This window comes from Rana temporaria, chromosome 9 (genome assembly GCF_905171775.1).
Source record: "Rana temporaria chromosome 9, aRanTem1.1, whole genome shotgun sequence".
Taxonomy (NCBI): Eukaryota; Metazoa; Chordata; class Amphibia; order Anura; family Ranidae; genus Rana; species Rana temporaria.
The window spans coordinates 154,240,577-154,267,051 of record NC_053497.1 but is presented as its reverse complement, the minus strand read 5'-3'; the positions used below and the strand labels follow the sequence as shown (position 1 = coordinate 154,267,051).

The 26,475-nt window shown below is 43.5% G+C and overlaps 1 protein-coding gene across 1 annotated transcript in view; it reads right to left on the bottom strand.

Moving 5' to 3' along the window:
• The window catches only part of ADGRD2 (adhesion G protein-coupled receptor D2), a 999,543-nt gene that overhangs the window by 362,250 nt on the left and 610,818 nt on the right, over positions 1-26,475 (bottom strand). The window contains exon 20 of the mRNA XM_040324866.1: positions 22,928-23,048. Coding sequence (XP_040180800.1) covers positions 22,928-23,048 — 121 coding nt within the window. The remainder of the gene's footprint in view (positions 1-22,927; positions 23,049-26,475) is intronic.

Here is a 26,475-nt window from a genome sequence, read left to right as displayed (position 1 = left end):
AAGCCCAGACCCTGGAGGCCATGCGTCACCACATGGTGGCAGGGGGTCCCTCACCATCTAGTGACCAGGGCTCTAATGTGCAGGCCAGCCTGGAGCGGCATACCCGGGCAATTGGGGAGCTGCAGGCCACAGCAGCAGGCCTCGTGGCAGAGGTGAAGAGCCTGGGAGTGGCTGTACAGGCCAACACTGCTGCCATCAAGGCGGAGGGAAGGCAGAATAGGCGCCACCAGTGGCAGACCACCACCCGCCAGCTGCGGATGCAGGCGGCTATGAACTCTGTCCTCACCCGCATTGCCATTGCGTTGGAGGGCATGCAGCCAAAATCTGCCAGGAGTGACAGACCAGTGGATGAACCTCCTCCTGATGCCCCACCCCCCACCCGAGGCTCCCCCCAGACAATTGAGGAGCCGTACTCATGGCACCAGGCCTGGCCAACGAGAGGGCAAATGACTGCTCTTTTTTTTTTTTTGCTCAGATTATGTGCCATCCTCCAGTAAGGGCATGATCCCTATTTTTTTTTTACTGCACACGGTGAGGAATGCAGAAGTGGTGCCCGGACACCCGTTTGCAGGGGCAGGGTTTGCCCGGTGCTGCTACAGTGTGAGTGGTGTGTGAGTGTGTGTATGTGTGGGTGACATTCCTGCCAGCAAGGCGTGTCACCTTGGTTTGTCACAGAGAGGTTATTCCCACGACCGTGTGAATGTGGTTCGAATGGATAGCAACATCATTGGGGCCTTGGCGTGGCGTTGCTGCTCCCAAGTCCTGCACGGTGGACTTGGGCTAAACCAATGTGAGGTGGATGTGGTGTGTGTGTGCCAGTACCTTGACTAGTGGCTGCACTGCATGTGAGCGTTCTGTCTGGCTGGTGATTTCATCATGCAGGGCTGTGGCTAATTCCAGGATGGCATCAGGGCCGCCATCAGGGGGGTACAGGCAGTACACCTGTAAGGGGCCCAGATGGCAACCCCATTTAAAAAAATAAAAGCCCACAGGACCCCAGATGGCAAGCCCCCTTTTTTTATTTAAAAAAAATATATATGGGCCAGATTTTTATAGAATGGCGTATCTATGAGGCAGCGTAGCGTATCCAATTTACGTTACGCCGCCACAAGTTTTTCAGGCAAGTGCTTTATTCACAAAGCACTTGCCTGTAAAGTTGCGGCGGCATAGTGTAAATCACGCAGAGGAATTCAAATTCGGCGGATAGGGGGCGTGTATCATTTAAATGAAGTGCGTCCCCGCGCCGAATGAACTGCGCATGCGCCATCCCTAAAATATCCCAGTGTGCATTGCTCCAAATGACGTCGCAAGGACGTCATTGGTTTCGACGTGAACGTAAATGACGTCCAGCCCCATTCACGGACGACTTACGCAAACGACGTAACTTTTTAAAATTTTGACGCTGGAACGACGGCCATACTTAACATTGTTGCGCCGCACTTAGGCCACCATATAGCAGGGGTAACATTAAGCCGGGAAAAGCCTAACGTAAACATCGTAACTTTACTGCGTCGGCCGCGCGTACGTTCGGGAATTCGCGTATCTAGCTCATTTGCATACTCGACACGGAAATCGACGGAAGCGCCACATAGCGGGCAAAAAAAAATTGCAGTTACGATCCGACGGCGTAAGAGACTTACGCCTGTCGGATCTAATGGATATCTATGCGTAACTGATTCTAAGAATCAGTCGCATAGATACGACGGGCCAGATTAAGACTTACGATGGCGTACATGGCGCTGCGTCGTCGTAAGTCCTTTGAGAATCTGGGCCTATATATTTTTATATTATTTTTATTTATTTTTTAGTTCTTTTATATGTATATATATATATATATATATATATATATATATATATATATAAAATCTATATATTTTTTTTTAGTAAAGGTAGAGGTCTTTTTTTATATACTGTATATTTTTCTTTATTTCTTCTTTCTCAATTCATGGCAGCACCCCCCCAGGCCCATGCCTAAAGCTGTGTAAGGGGCCCCATAATTCCTGATGGCAGCCCTGCCTGGCATGTTGGCATACAGATGTGTTGTTCTGCAAGTGTGGTTGCTCAGCTTGTCCGTTATGGTGATGCTGCAGCTGCTCTCCAGCTGACCTGTGCACGTCTGGTGCTGAGTTACACCTCCTTTATGGGGAATAACTTTAGGCCAGACGTACAACTTGCCGGGCGCAAGTACGTTCGTGAATCGCCGTATCTCGCTCATTTGCATATTTGAATAGAAAATCAATGGGAGTGACACATGCGTCCAGCGTAAATATGCGCCCACGCTACGCCGGCGTAGGCAAGTTACGTCGGTCGGATGAAGCCTATTTTCAGGCGTATCTAGTTTTGTGGGCACGGCGTACAGATACAACGGCGCATATTTGCACTTACGCGGCGTATCTCGAGATACGTTGGCGGAAATGCTTTGTGAATCTGGGCCATAGAGTCCACAAGCTATGGTGCCAATATCTGAAAATTGATCACACCTGTACTGACGGCCCTAACATGCCAGAAAAGTACAAATACCCCCCAAATGACCCCTTTTTGGAAAGAAGACATTCCAAGGTATTTAGAAAGAGGCATTGTGAGTTTTTTCAAGTTGTCATTTTTTCCCACAGTTCTTTGCAATATCAAGATTTGTTTTTCTTTTCTTTTTTTTTCACAAAATTTCATATTAGCAGGTTTTTTCTCACACACAGCATATGCATACCACAAATTACACCCCAAAACACATTCTGCTATTTCTCCTGAGTATGGCGATACCACATGTGTGAGTCTTTTACACAGCGTGGCCACATACAGAGGCCCAACATGCAGGGAGCACCTTCAGGCGTTCTGGAGCACCCAAGCCAATTCTGACATTTATCTCCTACATCATTTATTTGCTAGAAAATTACATAGAACCCCAAAACATTATATATATTTTTTTAAGCAAAGACCTTACAGAATACAATGGCGGTCATTGCAACTTTTTATCTCGCACAGTATTTGCGCAGCAATTTTTCTAATATGTTTTAAAAAAAAAACTATTTTGTGCTTAAAAAAAACAAATCAGTGAAGTTAGCCCAATGTTTTTAGATAATGTGAAAGATGAAGTTACGCCGAGTAAATAGATACCCAATATGTCACCCTTCAAAATTGCACACGCTTGTGGAATGGCGCCAAACTTCGCTACTTAAAAATCCCCATAGGCAATGCTTTAAATATTTTTACTGGTTATATGTTTTTAGTTACAGAGGAGGTCTAGGGCCAAAATTATTGCTCTCGCTCTAGCGTTCGTAGCGATACCTCACATGTGTGGCTTGAACACCGTTTTCATATGTGGGCGGGACTTACATGTGCGTTCGCTTCTGCATGCGAGCACACGGGTACAGAGGCGCTTTAAAAAATATATATATTTTATTGTTCACTTTACTTTATATTAGTTTGACACGTTTTTCCGCAAAAAATAAAAAATTTTGATCACTTTTATTCCTATTACAAGGAATGTAAACATCCCTTGTAATAGGAATATGGCATGACAGGTCCTCTTTACAGTGAGATATGGGGTCAATAAGACCCCACATATCACCTCTAGGCTGGGAAGCCCAAAAAAACAACAATCCTGTCTTCGATCGTAGCGTTTAGTCGGTAGAAGCAGGAGGGGGGGGCGTATTGCAGGGTATTGCAGAGTATTGCAGGGTATTGCAGAGTATTGCGGGGTATTGCAGAGTATTGCGGGGTATTGCAGAGTATTGCGGGGTATTGCAGAGTATTGCGGAGTATTGTGGGGTATTGCAGAGTATTGTGGGGTATTGCAGAGTATTGCGGGGTATTGCAGAGTATTGCGGGGTATTGCAGAGTATTGCGGAGTATTGCGGGGTATTGCAGAGTATTGCGGAGTATTGTGGGGTATTGCAGAGTATTGTGGGGTATTGCAGAGTATTGCAGAGTTTTGCGGGGTATTGCAGAGTATTGCGGGGTATTGCAGAGTATTGTGGCGTATTGCAGAGAATTGTGGGGTATTGCAGAGTATTGTGGGGTATTGCAGAGTATTGTGGGGTATTGCAGAGTATTGCAGGGATTGCACAGTATGGGGCAGAGTATTGCAGGATATTGGGCAGGGATGGCTGAGCAGGGATGGATGGATGGCTGGATCTGTGACTACACTTGTCACAGATCCAGCCCACAGCACTGCTGCTGCCTCCGCTCTCTCCCCTCTCCTCTCACACTGTACCGTTCGGTACAGAGAAGGGAGGGAGGAACCGGCGTCATCACCGGCGTGTTTACAAGTGATCGCTCCGTCATTGGACGGAGTGATCACGTGGTAAACCCCCACTATCAGCGGCGATTTACCGTGATCCGTGATCCCCCGGGTCCTCTGGACCCGGCGGTCACGGACACTCCCGTGTGTGCGCGATTCTGGGAGGACGTTAATTAACGGCCTCCCAGAGTTAAGAAACCGCCCTGTATACGTACTTTGTCTATAGGGCGGTTGTCAAGTGGTTAAGCTGTGGGATCTCTGGCTGGTTCCAGTTGATCCCCAGCCTCTAAATTGAAAGGTTGCAAGTTTCCTGGCACTTCCTTCCAGGTATAGATGGAACAACTTTATCATTCTTCCCTTATTATTTTTATTACTTTCTCTAAAATACACCCTCTTTTTAAACAACTTCAGACCTTTTTTAATTCTTATATTATATGTAGCGCTCACCCCCGAAGGAGCCGCTGATTGATTTGGGGATCGGCGTATTAAGTTACCAAGTTCTCTTGTCTAGGGGTACAACTTGTGAGTGTGGATAGGGATCAAATGTTCAGACAACAGTGCGAGTTTCCAATGCTTTATTCCAAGGCCAACATAGCCAACATCAACATGGCACACAATAGGAAAAGGGTTGATGAGCAGAGAGAAAAACTGCAGTATCAGGCCTTGGATATCAAGAACATGGAGAGCAAGCCTGCTCTCAGCATAGATAGTTCAAACCTTGCCACTCCCTCTGGAGTAGGTAAAGTGCCCCTGGACAGGTGATTAACTTGAGCCTGGCAGCCAGAAGGTCACTTGCAAATAAAGTCACTGGGAGGAAAACAGGGCCCCTGCACAGGCCTGGTATATATTCAAATATGGTTAAATGGTAGAACTAGCGAATCCTCCCAGTAAGTCCAATTCAGGGTCACCAATAGACAGCTGAAATGTACCTGTCATGTGACGTGGTGACCGGATCCCCGATGGCACATCCAGACCTCGCAGACAACCTCTGTATCTAGGTTCTCCCGAGCAGACCCCCCATCGTACAGCTCCCAGCTTAGGATCTGGGACCCAGCGAGCCGCTGGGGTCCCTCTCAGTATCAAGGTGAGATTTTGCTTGGTGCGTAGCTTCGGCCAGGCAGGCTTCGATGGCGGGGCCCATGGATGCACACACCCTGAAGGTGGGACTCGGGCCACGCGTAGAACAGAACAGCTCATGGCGGTCGCCACAGATATACCACCAGCCAGCATGCCCGAAGAGGAAAAAACACCTCTGATTGGCTGCTGAGGATCCGTCAGGTCCGTCAGAACCCCTCTAGCGCCAACTGTCGCCCAGGGGTGATAACACACCCCTGGCACGCAGACTGACCCATGAGGCAGTACCAAACTGGCAACAGCACAAACTAAACAATTTGTGAGTGGGAGCAACTTAAATCTCCCACTCCCCATTAACTTTAGAGTAACGCCCCACTAACTAAAAGGGGGGGCACTACATATAGATTCACCCTTTGGTGTATATCTTTATCACCTTTCAGGGGTTGTCCCTGGAGTTATATTTCTTCTTTGCAGCTGATGGAAATACTTTTTCACCACCTGCATTAAGGTAAACTGTCATACTTCTAGTTTGTTTCTTTCTTTCCCTTTCTCTCTACGCTATCACCCTGCAATTGTGTCCCTTAATCGTTTTCACATTTCACAGCTTTCTGTCCCCTGTTTTCTCTTTCCTATACCTTGGTTTCCCCACGTGTCTTTTTTGTCTGTGCATTTCTTCTTTTCTACTATCACTCAAACTCCCCCCCCCCCCTTTCCCTTTCCACATCTTTTCTTTTCTTCATTCTGTTTCTCCTCATTCACAATTACTTCCCGTCACCACGAATTCCCCATTTTCACAGCTTTTTCAATTTTCACTGCTTTACTCCAACTCCAACTACAGTCCCTTTCTAGTCCCCTTTTTCCTATCCTCTCTTTTTTCACTTTTTTTTTATTCTTTTTCCTCCACATTTTCTGCGTTTTCCCACAATATCATCTCATCTGCTCTGCTCCACCTTGTGCACACTCGCATTATATATAATTTTTTCACCGAATCCCTCTTTTTATTATTTTCTTATTCTATTTTTCTGTCTGTTCTTCTCACTCACCTATTTTCCCTCATTTTCCTTTCTCCCCTTTTTCTCACCTTTAATTTTCCTTTCACTCTCACTCTGTTCACGCTCCCATTCCCCATTCAGTTTGGTATTGTTTTTCATCCCCACTTCCCTTCGACTTAATTCACTGATTAAATTGAATCATGATCACTTTTGACCCTGATGCCGCGTACACACGATAATTTTTCGGCATGTAAAAAACAACGTTTTTAAAAATGTAATTTAAAATGATTGTGTGTGGGTTTCACATCATTTTTCGGGTTCTGAAAAACGACAAAAAAAAAAATCGAACATGCTGCATTTTTTAACGACGTTTTGAACAATGTTGTTTTTCGGGTTGTAAAAAATTATCGTGTGTGGGCTAAAACGACGTTAAAAACCTGCGCATGCTCAGAAGCAAGTTATGAGACAGGAGCGGTCGTTCTGGTAAAACTACCGTTCGTAATGGAGTAAGCACATTCATCACGCTGTAACAGACAGAAAAGCGCAAATCGTCTTTTACTAACATAAAAACAGCTAAAGGGTGACGTCATCCGAATGGAACTTCCCGATGGACTTTTTTCATCTGAGAAACCAATCGTGTGTGGGCCCCATCAGACTTTTTTCCATAGGTGAAAAAAAATAGAACATGTTTTAAATTTTTCTGATGAAAAAAAAACAATAGTAAATTCCGTTCGTCTGTGTGGAACTCCATCGGAGAAAAATCCACGCATGCTCAGAATCAAATCGACGCATGCTCGGAAGCATTGAACTTCATTTTTTTTTCAGCTCATTGCAGTGTTTTACGTCACTGCGTTTTGGCACAGTCGGTATTTAGTCTGATAGTGTATATGCAAGACTGATGAAAGTCAGCTTCATCGGAATTCCGACGAACAATTTCATCAGATTTTATCCCATCAGAAATCCGATCGTGTGTACGCAGCATAAGGCTTACATAGTTGTTAGGGTTGAAAAAAGACACAAGTCTATCAAGTTTTTATGTCAATATTACATTCTATACCCCTGTATGTTGTGGACGTTTAGGTGCCTAGCTAATAATTTTTTTTAATTATCGATGCTCCCTGCTGAAACCACTGCTTGTGGAAGATAATTCCACAGCCTAACCGCTCTTACAGTAAAGAACCCTCTACACAGTTTAAGGCAAACCACCATTTAGTGAATGGCCGCAAGTCTTTTTAAATGCCCAATCGCAGAAATGTTTTATCTTTATTGTGGGGTCACCTGTACGGTCAGGGCTGCCATCTGGAATTATGGGGCCCTTTACACAGCTTCAGGCATGGGCCCCCTGGAGCAGAGAACCGGGGGGGGTGCCGCCTGAAAATGAAAATTGAGAAGCGGGGGGGGGCTGCCACAAATTTTAAAAGCGGGGGGGGGGCCCTTTACAATAAAGAAGAAATAAAGAAAAATATATATAAAAAAGGGGGGTAGCCATCCGGGGCCCTGGGAACCTCTGGGCCCTATATATATATATATATATATATATATATATATATATATATATATATATATATATATAGATAATTTTTTTTTTTTTTATAAAAATAAATTACAAAAATAGGGGGATTGCCATCCGGGACCTCTGGGCCCTTTAATAAAAAAATAAATAAAAACAAATATATATATAAAAAAATAAAAATAAACATTTATAAAAAAAAATATATAAACAAAAATAAACATAAAAAAGGGGGTGAGCCCTTTCATAAATATATATATATATATATATATATATATATATATATATATATATATATATATATATATATATATATATATATATATATATATATATATATATATATATATAAAAGAACTAAAAAAAAAATATAAAAAAAAAAATTATAAAAAAAGGGGGGTTGCCATCCAGGGCCCTGGGGACCTCTGGACCCTTAATAAATATATATATATATATATATATATATATATATATATATATATATATATATATATATATAAAATAAAAGAAATAAAAAAATATATAAAAAAACGTTTTTTTTCTATAAAAAAGGGGGTTGTCATCCGGGGCCCTGGGGATCTCCGGACCCCTAAAAAAAAAATTGGCCCTTTAATAAAAAATAAAATAAAAATATATATATTTTTTTTATATTTATAAAAAAATAATAAAAAAGGGGGGGTTGCCATCTGGGGCCCTATGGGCCTCCGGGCCCCTGGAGACCTCCTGGATTCCCTAAAAAATTATATATATATTTTTTAAAGGGGTTGCCATCCGGGCCCCTGGGGACCTCCGGGCCCCTTACAGGTGTACTGCCTGTACCCCCCTGATGGCGGCCCTGTGTACGGTATTTGTCCATTGAAATTATATCCCCTCTCAATCATCTCTTCTCTAGAGAGAATAAGTTCAGTGCTTGTAATCTTTCCTCATAACTAAGATCCTTCAGTCCCTTCATTAGCTTTGTTGTCCTTCTCTGGTCTCTCTCCAGTTCCAGCACATCCTTCCTGAGGACTGGAGCCCAGAACTATGCCGGGTACTCATGAACAAACATGTACGGTGAAAGCGGTCCGTCGGACCGTTTTCACCGTACATGTCTGCCAGAGGGCTTCTGTACGATGGTTGTACACACCATCGTACAGAAGTCCGCGCGTAAACAATACGCGGGGCGTGTCCGCGGTGTCGCCGCGCCGATGACGCGGTGTCGCCGCGACAATGACGCGGCGACGTGGGCGGCCTGCCTTTAAAATGCTTCCACGCATGCGTCGAAGTCATTCGACGCATGCGAGGGACGGCGGGCGCCTGGACATGTACGGTAGGTCTGTACTGACGACCGTACATGTCCGAGCGGGCAGGATTCCAGCGGACTGTTTTAGAACAAGTCCAGGAATATTTGTCCGCTGGGAAAAGGCCCGGCGGGCAAATGTTTGCTGGAATTCGGCCCGCTCGCGCCCACACACGACCAAACATGTCTGCTGAAACTGGCCCGCGGACCAGTTTCAGCATACATGTTTGGTCGTGTGTACGGGGCCTAAGAGTGCAATTTTTCCTTTCTGCTACACCATTTAATTCAGGAGTGTATGGTGCGGTTGTCTGGTGAATAGGGATGAGCCGAACACCCCCCTGTTCGGTTCGCACCAGAACTTGCGAACACACCAAATGTTTGTGTGAACTTTAGAACCCCGTTAAACTCTATGGGACTCGAACATTTGAAATCTAAAGTGCTAATTTTAAAGGCTAATATGCAAGTTATTGTCCTAAAAAGTGTTTGGGGACCTGGGTCCTGTCCCAGGAAACATGTATCAATGCAAAAAAAAAGTTTTAAAAACTGCCGTTTTTTCAGGAGCAGTGAATTTAATAATGCTAAAAGTGAAACAATAAAAGTGAAATATTACTTTAAATTTCGTACCTGGGGGATGTAAAGTTAGCATGTGAAATAGCGCATGTTTCCCGTACATAGAACTGTCCCTGCACAAAGTGTCATTTCTGAAAGGAAAAAAAGTATTTTAAAACAGACTTGCGGCTATAATGAATTGCCGGCTCTGGCAATTTAGAGAGAATTCATTCATCCATGCCACATTTTGAATGGAGTACTACTCTTGCTCTTGAGGGTAGTTTGTTCTGTAGGTAGGTTGCAGTCATGACTGCTTCTCCCTGGTACTTGTGAAGCCTTGTACCAACAATAGGTTAACCAGAGGACAACGGTCTGAAGGACCGTTGTCCTAGGTTAACCTATGAAGCTGACTGATGGTCCGTCGTGCCTACACACCATCAGTTAAAATAAAACGATCGTGTCAGAACACGGTGACGTAAAACACAACGACGTGCTGAAAAAAACGAAGTTTAATGCTTCCAAGCATGCGTCGACTTGATTCTGAGCATGCATGGATTTTTAACCGATGGTTGTGCGTACTAACGATCGGTTTTGACCTATCGGTTACCAATCCATAGGTTAAATTTTAAAGCAAGTTCTCTATTTTTTAACCTAAGGTTAACCTGCCTGGCGGTATTCCCGAGTCTGACTCAGGGTTAGATTTTCCTGCTGCGAGCGGTAACCCCGAGTCAGACTCGGGCTTGCCTCGCTGGATCCACAGGGAGTGTTTACTTACCTTGTCCCTGGATCCAGCGATGCCACCGCGCTGTGTGAGCGACAGTGCCTCTGTGTAACGCCGATCTCCGTTCCCTGCGACGTTACGACGCACGGGGACGGAGAACGGCGCCAAATTCAAAAAAAGTAAACAAACACTTTACATACAGTATACTGTAATCTTATAGATTACAGTACTGTATGTAAAAAAACACACCCCCCTTGTCCCTAGTGGTCTGTCCTGTGTCATGCATGTCATTTTATATAATAAAAACGTTTCTTTCTCCCTGCAAACTGTAGATTGTCCATAGCAACCAAAAGTGTCCCTTTATGTCAAAAATGGTTTTAGATCAGCAGTTTTAACAGTGATAGTAAATTATAATCACTTGCAGAATTGTGCGATAGCGATTTGTGGGGAAATTCGTCATAAAAAAATAAATAAATAATGACAGCGACAATTCTGCAACTGAGCAAATTTCAGTGATTTTGATTTGATTACATTATTGAATAATTTGTATTATAATTATATTATTATTTGTTATAATTATTTATAATTATTTATTAAATTATAATTTATAATTTTGTTTTTAAAAAAATGTCATACCCGGGATGCCTATTAGAATCTTGTTTGGTCAGATTTAAGTGAGTTATTTCTAAAAATTACAGACCTACAATATAAAACGCCAAATTTCCTTAGCAAATAATGGTACCGCTTTCAGCATGTTTTTTCTGAAAGAATCATACCGCCAGGGAGGTTAAATAACCTATGGGGCCTACATACGATCGGTTTGGACTGATGAAAACAGTCCATCAGACCGTTTTCATCGGTTTAACCTATCGTGTGTACGAGTCTTGAGGTAGGTTGGCATCCGACAACATACATCTGGCCATTTCTATAAGGCCGGGTACTCATGAACAAACATGTACGGTGAAAGCGGTCCGTCGGACCGTTTTCACCGTACATGTCTGCCAGAGGGCTTCTGTACGATGGTTGTACACACCATCGTACAGAAGTCCGCGCGTAAACAATACGCGGGGCGTGTCCGCGGTGTCGCCGCGCCGATGACGCGGTGTCGCCGCGACAATGACGCGGCGACGTGGGCGGCCTGCCTTTAAAATGCTTCCACGCATGCGTCAAAGTCATTCGACGCATGCGAGGGACGGCGGGCGCCTGGACATGTACGGTAGGTCTGTACTGACGACCGTACATGTCCGAGCGGGCAGGATTCCAGCGGACTGTTTTAGAACAAGTCCAGGAATATTTGTCCGCTGGGAAAAGGCCCGGCGGGCAAATGTTTGCTGGAATTCGGCCCGCTCGCGCCCACACACGACCAAACATGTCTGCTGAAACTGGCCCGCGGACCAGTTTCAGCATACATGTTTGGTCGTGTGTACGGGGCCTAAGAGTGCAATTTTTCCTTTCTGCTACACCATTTAATTCAGGAGTGTATGGTGCGGTTGTCTGGTGAATAGGGATGAGCCGAACACCCCCCTGTTCGGTTCGCACCAGAACTTGCGAACACACCAAATGTTTGTGTGAACTTTAGAACCCCGTTAAACTCTGTGGGACTCGAACATTTGAAATCTAAAGTGCTAATTTTAAAGGCTAATATGCAAGTTATTGTCCTAAAAAGTGTTTGGGGACCTGGGTCCTGTCCCAGGAAACATGTATCAATGCAAAAAAAAAGTTTTAAAAACTGCCGTTTTTTCAGGAGCAGTGAATTTAATAATGCTAAAAGTGAAACAATAAAAGTGAAATATTACTTTAAATTTCGTACCTGGGGGATGTAAAGTTAGCATGTGAAATAGCGCATGTTTCCCGTACATAGAACTGTCCCTGCACAAAGTGTCATTTCTGAAAGGAAAAAAAGTATTTTAAAACAGACTTGCGGCTATAATGAATTGCCGGCTCTGGCAATTTAGAGAGAATTCATTCATAAAAAAAAAATAGCTTGGGGGTCCCCCTAAATTCCATTACCAGGCCCTTCAGGTCTGGAATAGATATTAAGGGGAACCCCACCATCAATTAAAAAAAAATGACGTGGGGTTCCCCCCAAATATCCATTCCAGACCCTTCAGGTCTGGTGTGGATTTTAAGGGGAACTCCACCCCAAATTAAAAAAAATGGCGTGGAGTTCCCCCAAAAATTCACACCAGACCCCTTATCCGAGCATGTTAACCTGGCCGGCCGCAGAAAAGAGGGGGGGACAGAGTGCAGCCCCCCTCTCCTGAACCGTACCAGGCCACATGCCCTCAACATGGGGAGGATGTCCCCATGTTGATGGGGACAAGGGCCTCATCCCCACAACCCTTGCCCGGTGGTTGTGGGGGTCTGCGGGTCTCCTGGCCCCCCCTATGTGAATTGGTACCCCTACCATTGTACAACATTGTACCCCTACCATTTCACTAAGGAAGTGTAAATAGTTTGAAAAAATACACGCACACACACCGTAGAAAAAAGTCCTTTAATTAAAAAAAAACAAAAAATCCAGCGGTGATAATCCACTCTCGGTCCCGGCTTCCTGCTCCAACGTTGTCTGTATCCAGCGACGGGTGCGGGTGATCTCCGGTCCAGCGATGAGAAGATCCATCCATCCAGAGCGCAGCATCGCCGACCTCCTCTCACCGCTGGAATGACGCGACTGAAGCTGTGACATTACTTATATAGGGGAGGCGGGGCCACCCGTCACGTGACCCCGCACCCTCTGACGCACCCTCTGCTACATCACTGGGGAAGCCCAGGAAGGGGGAAGACTGGGCTTACCCAGTGACGCAGCTGAGGGTGCGTCAGAGGGTGCGGGGTCACGTGACGGGTGGCCCCGCCTCCCCTATATAAGTAATGTCACAGCTTCACTCACGTCATTCGCTGGGCTGTGTCCAGCCGTGAGAGGAGGTCAGCTATGCTGCGCTCAGGATGGATGGATCTTCTCATCGATGGACCGGAGATCACCCGTACCCATCGCTGGATACAGACAACGTTGGAGAAGGAAGCCTGGAACGAGTGGATTATCACCGCTGGATTTTTTTCCCTTTTTTTTTTATTAATAAAGGACTTTTTTCTATGGTGTGCGTGTGTGTTTTTTCAAACTATTTACACTTCCTTCGTGAAATGGTAGGGGTAGGATCTGGGGGGTCCCCTTTGTTAAAGGGGTCTTCCAGATTCTGATAAGCCCCCCGCCCGCAGACCCCCACAACCACCAGGCAAGGGTTGTGGGATGGGGCTCTTGTCCCCATCAATATGGGGACATCCTCCCCATGTTGAGGGCATGTGGCCTGGTACGGTTCAGGAGAGGGGGGGCGCACTCTGTCCCCCCCTCTTTTTTGCGGCCGGCCAGGTTAACATGCTCGGATAAGGGTCTGATGTGAATTTTTGGGGGAACTGCACGCCATTTTTTTTTACATTTGGGGTGGAGTTCCCCTTAAAATCCACACCAGACCTGAAGGGTCTGGAATGGATATTTGGGGGGAACCCCACGTCATTTTTTTTAAATTGACAACGGGGTTCCCCTAATATCCATTCCAGACCTGAAGAGCCTGGCAATGGAATTTGGGGGGACCCCCACGCTGTTTTTTTTTTTTAAGAATGAATTCGCTCTGAATTGCCAGAGCCGACAATTCATTATAGCCGCAAGTCCGGTTTTAAAAGACTTTTTCCTTTCAGAAATGACACTTTGTGCAGGGACAGTTCTATGTACTGGAAACATGCGCTATTTCACATGCTAACTTTACACCCCCCAGGTACGAAATTGAAAGGAATATTTCACTTTTATTGTTTCACTTTTAGCATTATTAAATTCACTGCTCCCGAAAAAACGGACGTTTTTAAAACTTTTTTTTGCATTGATACATGTCCCCTGGGACAGGACCCAGGTCCCCAAACACTTTTTAGGACAATAAATTGCATATTAGCCTTTAAAATTAGCACTTTAGATTTCTCCTATAGACTTTAACAGGGTGTTCCGCGGCTTTTCGAATTTGCCACGAACACCCCTAAGTGTTCGTTGTTCACCGAACAGGCGAACAAGCAATGTTCGAGTCGAACATGAGTTCGACTCGAACTCGAAGCTCATCCCTACTGGTGAACTATTCCTTGTCTCTTCAGGTATAAAGCCACTTCTTTGCTTATGTATTCTCCCCCATTGCCAGTGCATATTAGTCCTGGTTTGCATTGGAATTTGTTGCTAGACATGGCAACGAACTTTTGAAGTTTCTCTGATGTTTCATTCTTGTGTTTCATCAGATAAGTAGTTGTGTACTTGGAATAATCATCAATGAAAGTCAGTAGATATCTATTCCCGCCTGACGTGGGACTTTTCATTGGACTGTGTGCATCACTGTGTATGAGCTGCAGGGGGTGGGTAGTTTTTCTTTGAGGCCTCGTACACACCAGCGGACATGTCCAATGAAAACGGTCCGCGGACCGTTTTCATCGGACATGTCCGCTCGGAGATTTCGGTCTGATGGCTGTACACACCATCGGCGGACCACTTTCAGCGGACATGTCCGGTCGTGTGTACGAGGCCTGAGATGCCTGTGGAAGGGGAGCACATGTGGCTTTTTCTTCAATACAGCACTTGCATTTCGTGAGCACTATGCAAAGCGCTATTGTTACGTTTTCTGATAAAACTCTTTTTATAATGTCCTGTATAGCTTCTGGACTTCTGTGCCCCAGCCGTCTATGCCATATGTGAATACATTTGCTGTGTAGGTCATTAGCTTGCTGGTCTGTGGTGATGGGCTTGTATAGATGATCATCCAGTTTTCCTTTTGCAAGGAATTACTTGTTATTGTGAATTGTGCATTCATCACCCTGAAATTTAACTGAGACCGTTGTTTGCAAGATTTTTCAGATAAAAGGCTGCCTTCTAGTTCTGGAACATACAGCACTTTCTTTACAAGGATACTCTGCTTGCCTTGTGGTGTAATGCAGTTCAGGAAAGCCCTGGCCTTTACCTTCTGAGGTGATATTTTTCTTGTTTGCTAGGAAAAAAAAATATTTTGCACTGTGATCAATGTTTGTGAAGAAGGTCTCATCACTAGTCATGTGGCTTGTTGCACCTGAGTCTATGTATGCACCAGCGCTTTGTGTTACTTTAAAGGTGCCACTCCATGACGTATCTGCCGTTTCCTTGGTGATTGCTTTGACTCTTTTTGTGGATAGCTTTAGCTTTCGCTGCTCAGCTTTCCAGATCGAACAGTCCATTTTTAAGTGACTGGTTTTCTAACAACGAAAACAGGCTCTGCTTTCTTTGTTGTGGTTTATGCCTTTGTATTTCTTAAGAGCTTTGTCATAATGGTGCATATTTGTTTTCTTTTGTCGTATTCAACCATTAATTTCCCTTTGACATATTCCAGTCTCAGCTCCTGCTCAGGTCTGGTTTCTAAAGTGTTAATGAGAGTAGTATATGTCTCAGGAAGGCTGCAGAGGAGCAGTGCAACAATGTGATTACCTTTGATGTCCTCTCCAATGGCACACAGCTGCTCTATGATCTCTAGCATAGCATTCATGTGGTCACACATTTGCTGGCCTTCTTGTAGTCTCATCTTGTATAACTCTCGAAGCAAAAACAGTTTGCTGTTGAGGCTGAAACGCTCATGCAGCTTTTGTAATGAAGTCCACATACCTATCGCTGTTTTCTCTGTTTTATGTGGATAAGCTGGTGGTGATCTTCCACTAGCAAGCTTATAATCGCTTTTGCTTGTCTATCCTTCCAGCCCAGTCCTCTGTCTCTCTGTCTGTGGGTCTGTCTGTATTCAGCACTTGCCACAAGTCATTGGTGAGAAACCCTTCCAGTTTAAACTTCCACAGCTGGTAATTGGCATTGTTCAGCTTTGCAATTGCAAACTTCACATCTGAACTGCTTGCCATCTTTCAGCTGCTTGTAACCAGTATTCACAGACTTGTACTCACTGAGTATTCTTTCCAGTGCCTCTGGGTGCCTGCTGGGTGCTCTGATGGGTACACTGGGGAATCCTCTCCAATGCCTGGGTGCCTAGGACCCATAACCTACTAGTTTACTATTGAAATCAAGCTTTGGAAGCTTCTTGGATACAGCAAACTTCTTCACTTTTATGGAGGATATCTTTATTGTGTCTTACAGGAAACAGGACAATACAAGTACATACACTTGGATACAGGCAATACATCCTGTTTTTACATTACCACAGAGAATAGACATTATCATACTGCAGTGCCACCTGCTGGATAGAAAGGTTCCATGCATAAAGTACATATTGGGCCGGATTCAGAAAGAAGATACGACGGCGTATCTCCTTATACGCCATTGTATCTCTGAGTCCGGCCGTCGTATCTATGCGCCTGATTCATAGAATCAGGTTACGCATAGATATCCCTAAGATCCGACAGGTGTAAGTGTCTTACACTGTCGGATCTTAGGCTGCAATTCCAGGCCGGCCGCTAGGTGGCGCTTCCGTATCTTTTACGCGTGGAATATGCAAATTAATATTTACGCCGATTCAGAAATGAACGACCGCCCGGCGCATTTTTTTTTACGTCGTTTGCGTAAGTCGTTTGCGAATACGGCCGGATGTAATTTACGTTAACGTCGAAACCAATGACGTCCTTGCAATGTCATTTGGAGCAATGCACGCTGGGAAATTTTGCGGACGGCGCATGTGCAGTACATCGGCGCGGGGACGCGCCTGATTTAAATTTTACACGCCCCCTAGCCGCGGAATTTGAATTCCGCCGGGGGATTTACGATAGGCCGACGCAACTTTAGAGGCAAGTGCTTTCTGAATAAAGCACTTGCCTCAAAAACTTGCAGGGGCGTAACGTAAATCAGATAGGTTACGCAGATCTAAAGATCCGCTGACCTATCTGAATCTGGCCCATTGTCAGTTTATATAAGCAACTTTACATTACATGTTGTTATTCTTTTTTCATTCTACAATAAATCACACATCTTAACACTTAATTTATGAAAGACTCTAATTGATTTGGCTTGAATGACCCATCAAAGGAAAAAACATCACATAGACCATATATCGATGTTTCATAAAAACCTTATTCTATTTTATTTCTCCATAAAAACACTACAGTATATATACATAAAATACCCATTAAAAGACATAGGATATCTTTGCTACACATTAATGTTAAGTACTGCAAACACGCATGGCCTCCATGATTTTGACCTCCTCTTTTGTCCTGGTCCAGCTATAATACGGAATTCACATATACTAAACCTAGCACTAATCGGAGTCTAAAAGCATAGAAGAACAAGGAGGGCGCATAGGCCTACCTCATTATCCTCAATACATGTTTTATTTAATAAATTTGGAGGCAAAAATACTCACAAACCAGTACTTGTGTCATAGCATTAGTATAAAATCAACTGCTTAAATCCATATGCAAAAATCCACAACACTTGTAGTCACATTGGCTAACGCGTTTCAAGGTTTTCCTCTTCTTCAGAGCCTTGTTTAGATTTCTCTTAGGCCCCGTACACACGAGGGGATATCCGCTGGAAACGGTCCGCCGGACCGTTTCCAGCGGATAAATCCTCTGGCGGATTTGGATCTGATGGCTGTATACACCATCAGATCGAAATCCGTGCGGAATACATCCGCGGTGACGTGTTGCGCCGATGACGCGGCGACGTGCGCGACGCTGGAAGGTAAATACTTCTACGCATGCGTCGAATCATTACGACGCATGCGAGGGAGGGGAGCTGACGGACTGATCCGGTGAGTCTGTACAGACGACCGGATCAGTCCGCTGGACTGGATCCCAGCGGATAGATTTTGTAGCATGCTACAAATTTTTTATCCGCTGGGAATTGTCTGCTCGGACGTACAGACGACCGGATCTATCTGCTGGAACTGATCCGCGGATCAATCCCAGCGGATAGATCCGGTCGTCTGTACGAGGCCTAATTGTTGACAAGGACATTTTCAGACAGGATCAGTGCTTTCTTTATTTAGTTCTGCTGTATAAAGCTTCCCTGAGGAATGTGTATTGAGGATAATGCGCTAGTATTATGCGCCCTTTGTGTTCTTCTATGCTTTCAGTTAATTTGGACTCCCACAGTCTTTGGAAAGCAGTGAGGTGTGCATTATCCACATACCACACAGCACAGAAGAGTGAACATTTTGATACGCTCTGAAACCAATCGGAGTCTAATTGGAGGTGACATTAGGTGCAGCTGGATATTTTCCTATGTTAGGCTACATTCACACTGATCCACAGCAAAATGTGACAAAAATCGCATACTCCTTTCTTCCATGATTTTACCGCGTTTGCTTTGCGTTTTTCACAGAATATGAGACTCAAAAACTGCATCAAAATTGCAATACAGGTGCATTTTCTATGTGTTTTTGCCACGCATTTTAATGCATTTCAAAAGGAGAGGTGCATTTTTGGTGCAGTTTTTTTACCGTACCAAACCTGTACCAAAAATGCAGCCAGCAGGATTTTAAAAATGCACCGGACTCGCAATTGATCAATGTGAAGGGTTCCAAAGGAAGACATGGTCACACATTTTTCTTCTGCTTTTTTAAAGCCAAAAGTGTGAAAGCAACCTAAGACAGACTCTGGGGCACTTGGGACCAAGGGGATGCACTCCCCAGGCAATAAAGATAGGAAGCACCCTGCTGATACATGGTTGCGTGGACTGCTACTTGTACCAGGAAATTCACAATTGCTCTTGGCTGATAGAGGTGATACATACCTCCCAACTTTCTGAGATGGGAATGAGGGACGCCTATCAGCAAAAGTATGCAGGCATAGGACACACCCCTTGTTACGCCCCCGAGAATTGTACAAAAAAATAAGATTGGTTAAACCCACAAGTGCTTTTTTTACCACTACTATTTCTTTATATTGGCTTTTGGAATTTACAAATGCAGCAATTTAGAAATCAGATGAAAGGTTTAGCACTGGGAAACACTTTTTGATAGATAAAAAGTGCATTTTATATACATCTATATAGATCAGACCAAAATGAGGGACAAATGAGGAGAATGAGGGACAGAGGGACATTGCTCCAAATCAGGGACAGTCCCTCAAAATCAGGGACAGTTGGGAGGTATGATGATATTACCTTTTATACCTGGGTCATAGGTTACATAGTTACATAGTTAGTCAGGTTGAAAAAAGACACAAGTCCATCCAGTTCAACCACAAAAAACAAAATAAAAAAACACAGTAAAATCCTATACACCCAACTCCATACCCACAGTTGATCCAGAGGAAGGCAAAAAACCCCAGCGGAGCATGATCCAATTTGCTACAGCAGGGGAAAAAATTCCTTCCTGATCCCCCGAGAGGCAATCGGATTTACCCTGGATCAACTATACCTACAAATCTTAGTACTCAGTTATATTCTGTACATTTAGGAAAGAATCCAGACCTTTCTTAAAGCAATCTACTGAGCTGGCCAGAACCACCTCTGGAGGGAGTCTGTTCCACATTTTCACAGCTCTTACTGTGAAAAAACCTTTCCGTATTTGGAGGTGAAATCTCTTTTCCTCTAGACGTAAAGAGTGCCCCCTTGTCCTCAGTGATGACCGTAAAGTGAATAACTCAACACTAAGTTCACTGTATGGACCTCTTATATATTTGTACATGTTGATCATATCCCCCCTTATTCTCCTCTTCTCAAGAGTGAATACATTTAGTTCCTCTAATCTTTCCTCATAGCTGAGCTCCTCCATGTCTCTTATCAGTTTGGTTGCTCTTCTCTGCACTTTCTCCAGTTCTCCTATATCCTTTTTGAGAACTGGTGCCCAAAACTGAACTGCATATTCCAGATGAGGTCTTACTAATGATTTGTACAGGGGCAAAATTATATCTCTGTCTCTGGAGTCCATACCTCTCTTAATACAAGAAAGGACTTTGCTCGCTTTGGAAACTGCAGCTTGGCATTGCATGCCATTATTGAGCTTATGATCAACTAAAACCCCCAGATCCTTCTCCACTACAGATCCCCCCAGTTGTACTCCCCCTAGTATGTATGATGCATGCATATTCTTAGCCCCCAAGTGCATAACTTTACATTTATCTACATTAAACCTCATCTGCCACTTAGTCGCCCAATCAGACAGAGCATTGAGGTCGGCTTGTAAATTGGAGACATCCTGTAAGGACGTTATTCCACTTTCAGGACCTACTAAAATCACTACTGTTTGACTTTTCTTTTCATTGCATACTTACCAAGAGCTTAACACTGAAAGATATCTGCCTAATTATAGGTAAATTACTGTACTTGTTTACTTTGCTACAGTCTGGTGTCTGTGTAATTGCATTATCACTTCGAAATATGTCTGAACACAGGGTGCCATTAAATTACACAGCATTTTACATATATATTGTACATTCACATCAGTCCCTGTCCTCAGGGAGCTTAAAATCTAAGGTCCCCAACTCAAATTCATGCATACACAAACTAGGGCCATTTTAGACAGGAGCCAATTAACCAGCATGTCTTTGGAGTGTGGGAGGAAATCCACACAGAACAGGGAGAACATGCAAACTTCAAGCACGTAGTGCCATGGTTGAGATTCCAACCAACGGCCCTAGCGCTGCTAGGCAGAAGTGCTAACCACTTAGCCACTGTGTGATAAAAGGAGTGTGGGATTTTTAGCACAGACATGGTTGTCAATTTTAGAGGTCGACAATATTGTTTTTTCAGGGCCAATACGATATTGTCTTTTTTGGCTGCCTTTAAGGTCAATAGCCAATATCGGGTGCCGATATTCTGTAGATGTAAAGTTTTTATTTTTTCACTGTCCTTTTACATATCATTTTTTGTATCACTTTTATTGCTGTTACAAGGAATGTAAAAATCCCTTTTGACAGTAATAGGCAGTGGAAGGTACTATTTATAGAGGGATCTGGGGTCTATAAGACCCCAAACCCCTCCTCTGCATTTAAAAGTATTAAAAATGCCAAGATGCCAGTGTTTTTAAATACTTTTTTTTTTTTTTTTTAAACTGGCGCCTTTAGGATGAGAGTAATCCAGAAGTGATGTCATGACATAGTTTCCAGGTTACTAGATCAGAGACCCAAACAAAGCAATCGGCTTTGTTCAAATCTCTGGCCAGCCAATGGACGTGCCAGCTGGTCGCCCGGCCTCCCGGTGGGATGGCAGACCCGGGCTGAGCGGCAGAAAGCGGCAAGGGGGGGACGTCCCCTCCTGCTACTTGTGATAACGGGCAAGCGGCTACTTTGCTGCATCAGCTGTTATTACTAGAAAGCCGACTGTCCGCTCTAAAGAATGGCAGCTGCAGGCATCACCCTGGTACAACCACTTGAAGCAATATCGGTAATATCGGTAAGTTTGTTACTGATACCGATTCTTCAAAAAAAGTGAATATCGGCTGCACCAATAATCGGTCTACCCCTAGTCAATTTCTATGGGCACTACACTTGTTCCATTAATCTCATATATTGATATGATATATCACATATTGTGTTAGCAGGTTTTCATATAGTATCATTATTATCACTTTTGGGGGGGGGGGGTCATTTGCACAATTTAATTTTAATATTTAATTTTAATAATAACCAATACTATCAACAAACATTACACCAAAAACAAGCATTTTGCTTATGGCTCAAGCTAAAAGTACAGCACACAGTGGAGTTGATTTACTAAAGGCAAATAGACTATTCACTTTGCATGGAACTTAAGGGCCCTTTCACACGTACGGACAAACGGTCCGTTTATTACAAGTCCGTTTATGGACTTGTAATGTATCCCTATGGGATTGCAGACGTTAGCGGATGATGCATCCGCTAACGTCCGCAACCATCCGCGTCCACAAAGATCCGCTTTTGCGGACGGAAGAAAACCCTATTTTTTTTCTGTCCGGCGGAACGGATCGGATGAATACGGATGAAGGGGAGAGCGGAGGAGAGACAGGGCGGTCTCTGCACTGTGTGTGGGGACCGCCCTGTCCGCCGACAGCTCAGCGGGGATTAACGGAGGAATCCCAGCTGAGCCAAACGGGCTAACAGAGCGGATCAATACGGATCCGCTCCGTGTGAAAGAGCCCTTAGTCTTAGCAAGATAATTTTTCTTAGGTCAGTGATTGTAATATAAATCCACTTTCCAAAATGGACTAATCATGTACAGAATTGTTTTTATTTTATTTTTTCTTGCACATGATTGGATAATGGAAGTCTGCAGAGTGCCAGTCCTTTCTGAAAACATGGGATCAGCATTTGTATGGATTCTTTTTTGGGACATAAGGTTTTAAAAAGACAAGTTTCCATCAACTTAAGCAACTGGTGCTTTACGAGGAAAGTATATATTTTTGTGCAACAACCCGTGTAGGTAAAGTAGAGCTAAAGGCAGAACTTTTTTTTTTTGGTTCTGGATAGAAGGATTAGAGGGATAAAGATTAGAATGTTTGTTCATTTTTATTTCTGTCTGTGCCCCCCTTTTATAAAAAGTTAGAAGAATGAAAATTGTTTGCTTTGCTTTAGCTCAATAAATGGGTCCCCACATGAAACAAACACATAAAAGATATGGAGGATTAAAGATGTAAAGGAAAATATCCAGTACCTGAAATGAATTCAATAAGATAAAAACATAGGCCCAGATTACACTGAGATGTACCAAAATACCACACAACCAGGTCAGTCCTAAGACAGGGAGCAGCACAATTATGGGTTTTGCAGTGGCCCTGAAAAAAAAAATATTGCACAGATTAATTTTCAATTTTATGGTATATTTTATGAGAAATCTTGAATAAATTTCCATATTCATTAAAGTGTTACTAAACCCACAACAGAAAAATAAGCCTGTATATGCAGTAAAGCATGCTTGTTATACTCAATGTGGAACCTAAGTGGTTAATCCTCTGCATTGTGTAAAAAGGCTGTTTGATCCTGTCTTTTCTGATTCTCCTCCTCTTGCATTGTCTCCAAAACAGGTCCGGATAATACAGTTAAAAGAATCTTAAAGTGGTTGTAAACCCAACCACACAACGTACATCTACAGGTAAGACTAGATTAAGGCTTACTTGTAGGTGCAAGAAATATCTCCTAAACCTGCATGGTTTAGGAGATATTTACAATAATGACTGGCGCCGATGTCTACGGCGCATGCGCGCTGTAGACAATGGTGCAGGCGCACTGAGCATGCCGTTTTTGTGAATGGTATTATTGGGGTTAATGCCGTATTCCTGCGCATGCGCGGGAGTGACAGCATCGCCGCTCCGGCCAAATGCAGCGCCGGAGTGGCGATAACAGGAAGAAGATGCAAGGGGACGCGCGGCAGAGGGGAACGAGAAAGACTTCGATTTCAGGTAAGTGCCACATAATGAGCTAGTATACTATGCATACTAACGCATTATGCCTTTTTCTTGCAGGATTCGTTTTTTTTCCCCGTTTTTTTTGGGGGGGGGGTTGGTTTACTTCCTCTTTAATTGAGCACATTCTCATTTTGGTGTGTATTGCTGGAGAGTTTTTTTTTTGCTTGGGAGAGATCATGTGATCAGCACAGAACCAATCAGCCCTGTCCAGACAGAGGGTTGGGGGCCCTGCATCCCGATGGAAAACCAAACTCCCCCTACAAGTTTTAACCAGACACAAATAGTAGTCACAAGACTGCTATATACTGCTGATGAGACAAGGTACTGTATTTAGCAGTTTAAGTTTACTAAAATAATTGCATTTCCATGTACTGTGTACTGTAAGACAGTGGTCATCAACCCTGTCCTCAGGACACACTAACAGGCCATATTTTATGTACTACCCTGGGGAGATGCAAACTAGAATATTGCAATCACTGAGCAGCAAATTATATCACCTGTGATGTATTTCATAGAAAAAGAAAGGAGTCGCGCTAATTGATTGAAAAAATGAAAGTGAATACCAATGTGCTGCGAACACAGTGAATTAATAAATATAGACTATGCAGCATGAACTGGGATCCTTATGCCAGTACTAACCATAAAAAATAGTCCACAAATTCATTAATAAAAAATGAACAGAGAACTGAAAAATAAATAAATTAACACAGTCCAAAACAAGTGATGATAAAGTAAGTCCCAAATGTGCTGAATGAATCCACAAGCATTGTGATCAGTGACAGACAGGAGACCTCCACCAATGGGCAACACTGACTCTTATCACAAATCAAATAATAAACAGCATAAACGATATCCACTCTCCACTGAGGAACAGGTTCAATCATCCATCCACTAGAGACCCCACAGCATACAGTAATCCTCTCTATTGACAGCTCGATATAGTACTCCAGAGTATATGAAAAGATTGAAAGGGACTCATAGCATAATACTGTATGGTAGGTTTAATGGGTAAAAGGAAGTAATGCACTTACATCAATCCAGTAAAACTTAAGCATAAAAAACACAGCCGGCCGGTCTGTATTGGAAGCGTGTGCCCAGAGTATCCGGGTCCTCACACGTGTAACGCGGTGACGTCAAAGCGCCGCCTCCCTGACGTCTCAACAGGGACTTGTTCACGGGATGAGGAGGTGCTTCGAGTCACCGCGTGATGTAGCAAAAAGGGGAGTGGCTGAGCTCCGAGATGGACCTGACGCCAGACGCACGTCCACCATCTTTGTTGATGGAAAACGGCCAATAACTGCCAGCATATTAACACTAAATAAAGCAGCACAGCCAATCCTATAAAAAAGGATCATCACAGAGAATATTACAACTGTGACAATCCATTCCCACTATTAACCTGCGCTTTGTTAAAGCGCATAAGGTGAAAACAAGAAAAATAGAAGTAGGGAAAAAAAGGAGAAAAAAACTATAAAAATAAAGGGTATTTTTATAAAAACCGTCCTTAATAAAAACGTGGCGAGACATTCATAAGTCAAACCGCCACTAATTAAATGAAATATGTATAACTAAAAACTGATGTAATGCCATTGGCCAGATCCATCTCGAATCATACATGGTGCTCAATTCATCATCATATAGTATACACATTAATGTCATTACACCATGGATAAAAAATGTAATCACAAAACCTAAGATATCTGATAACACAAATATTTGAATGTGTACAGCAAATAAATAGAGTTATGCATTATCTATGAAGCAGTTCACATCTACTTCTATGTTCAAGCCATGAGGGGTATAACATTTAAATTTATAAATCCAGGGCATTTCGGATCTGGAGATGTTTCTTACCAGGTCACTCCCCCTCCAATGGGCAGTAAATTTGTCAATGCCTAGAAATACCGCATCCCTAGGGTACTTATCGTGGGCAAGCAAATAGTGCTTAGAAACAGAGTGTTCTGTGAAACCACTCCGTATATTCGCTATGTGCTCAATGAGCCGTATGTGGAGGGGGCGCTTCGTCCTGCCCACATACTGAAGGCCACATGGGCACATTAGCAAATAAATAACACCCACTGTAGAACATGTAATGAAAGGTTTAATGCAGAAATTGCAGGGGAGTACAGCTGGAACTAAACTCAGTAGTCCTCTTAGTGGTTCACCTATTCAAACCACAACTCTGACACCTGCCACACTTAAAAAATCCTGTCAGACCTGAAAGAAACATTGAGGGCATCCTAGAAGGATTAAGTGTATTACCCTAAAGACCACCTGAGGTCTTCCGGGTAGTATTCCATTCAGAACATTGTCACTTTTCAAAATGTGCCAATACTTGGAAAAAATATGTTTCACACTTGCATGTTGACACGAGAAGTCAGTGACAAATGGAGACTTAAACTTGACAGAGTCCTTCCGAGGTTTAACCTCCAGTAGGACAACTCTGTCTAAGTTAGCCACTTGATCTACCGTATTGGATAGGGCTTCCAAGCAATATCCCTTTGAAGCAAAACGTTCTGTTAGGATGCCTGCTTGTTTCACAAAAGAGGCCTGTTTGGTGCAATTCCTTTTTAATCGAAGGTATTGACTCTTTGGTATAGAGTCTAACCAGGGGGAGTAATGACAGCTGTCTTTAGAGATATACGCATTTCTGTCTGTTGTCTTGAAGTGTGTTGTAGTCACAAAACCACCCTCCTTGACAGAAATGACTAAATCCAAGAAGCTAATCTGCGTTTGACTAGCCTCATAAGTGAGAAAAATCCCACGACCATTGATGTTAAGTGAGTCAATGAACTGC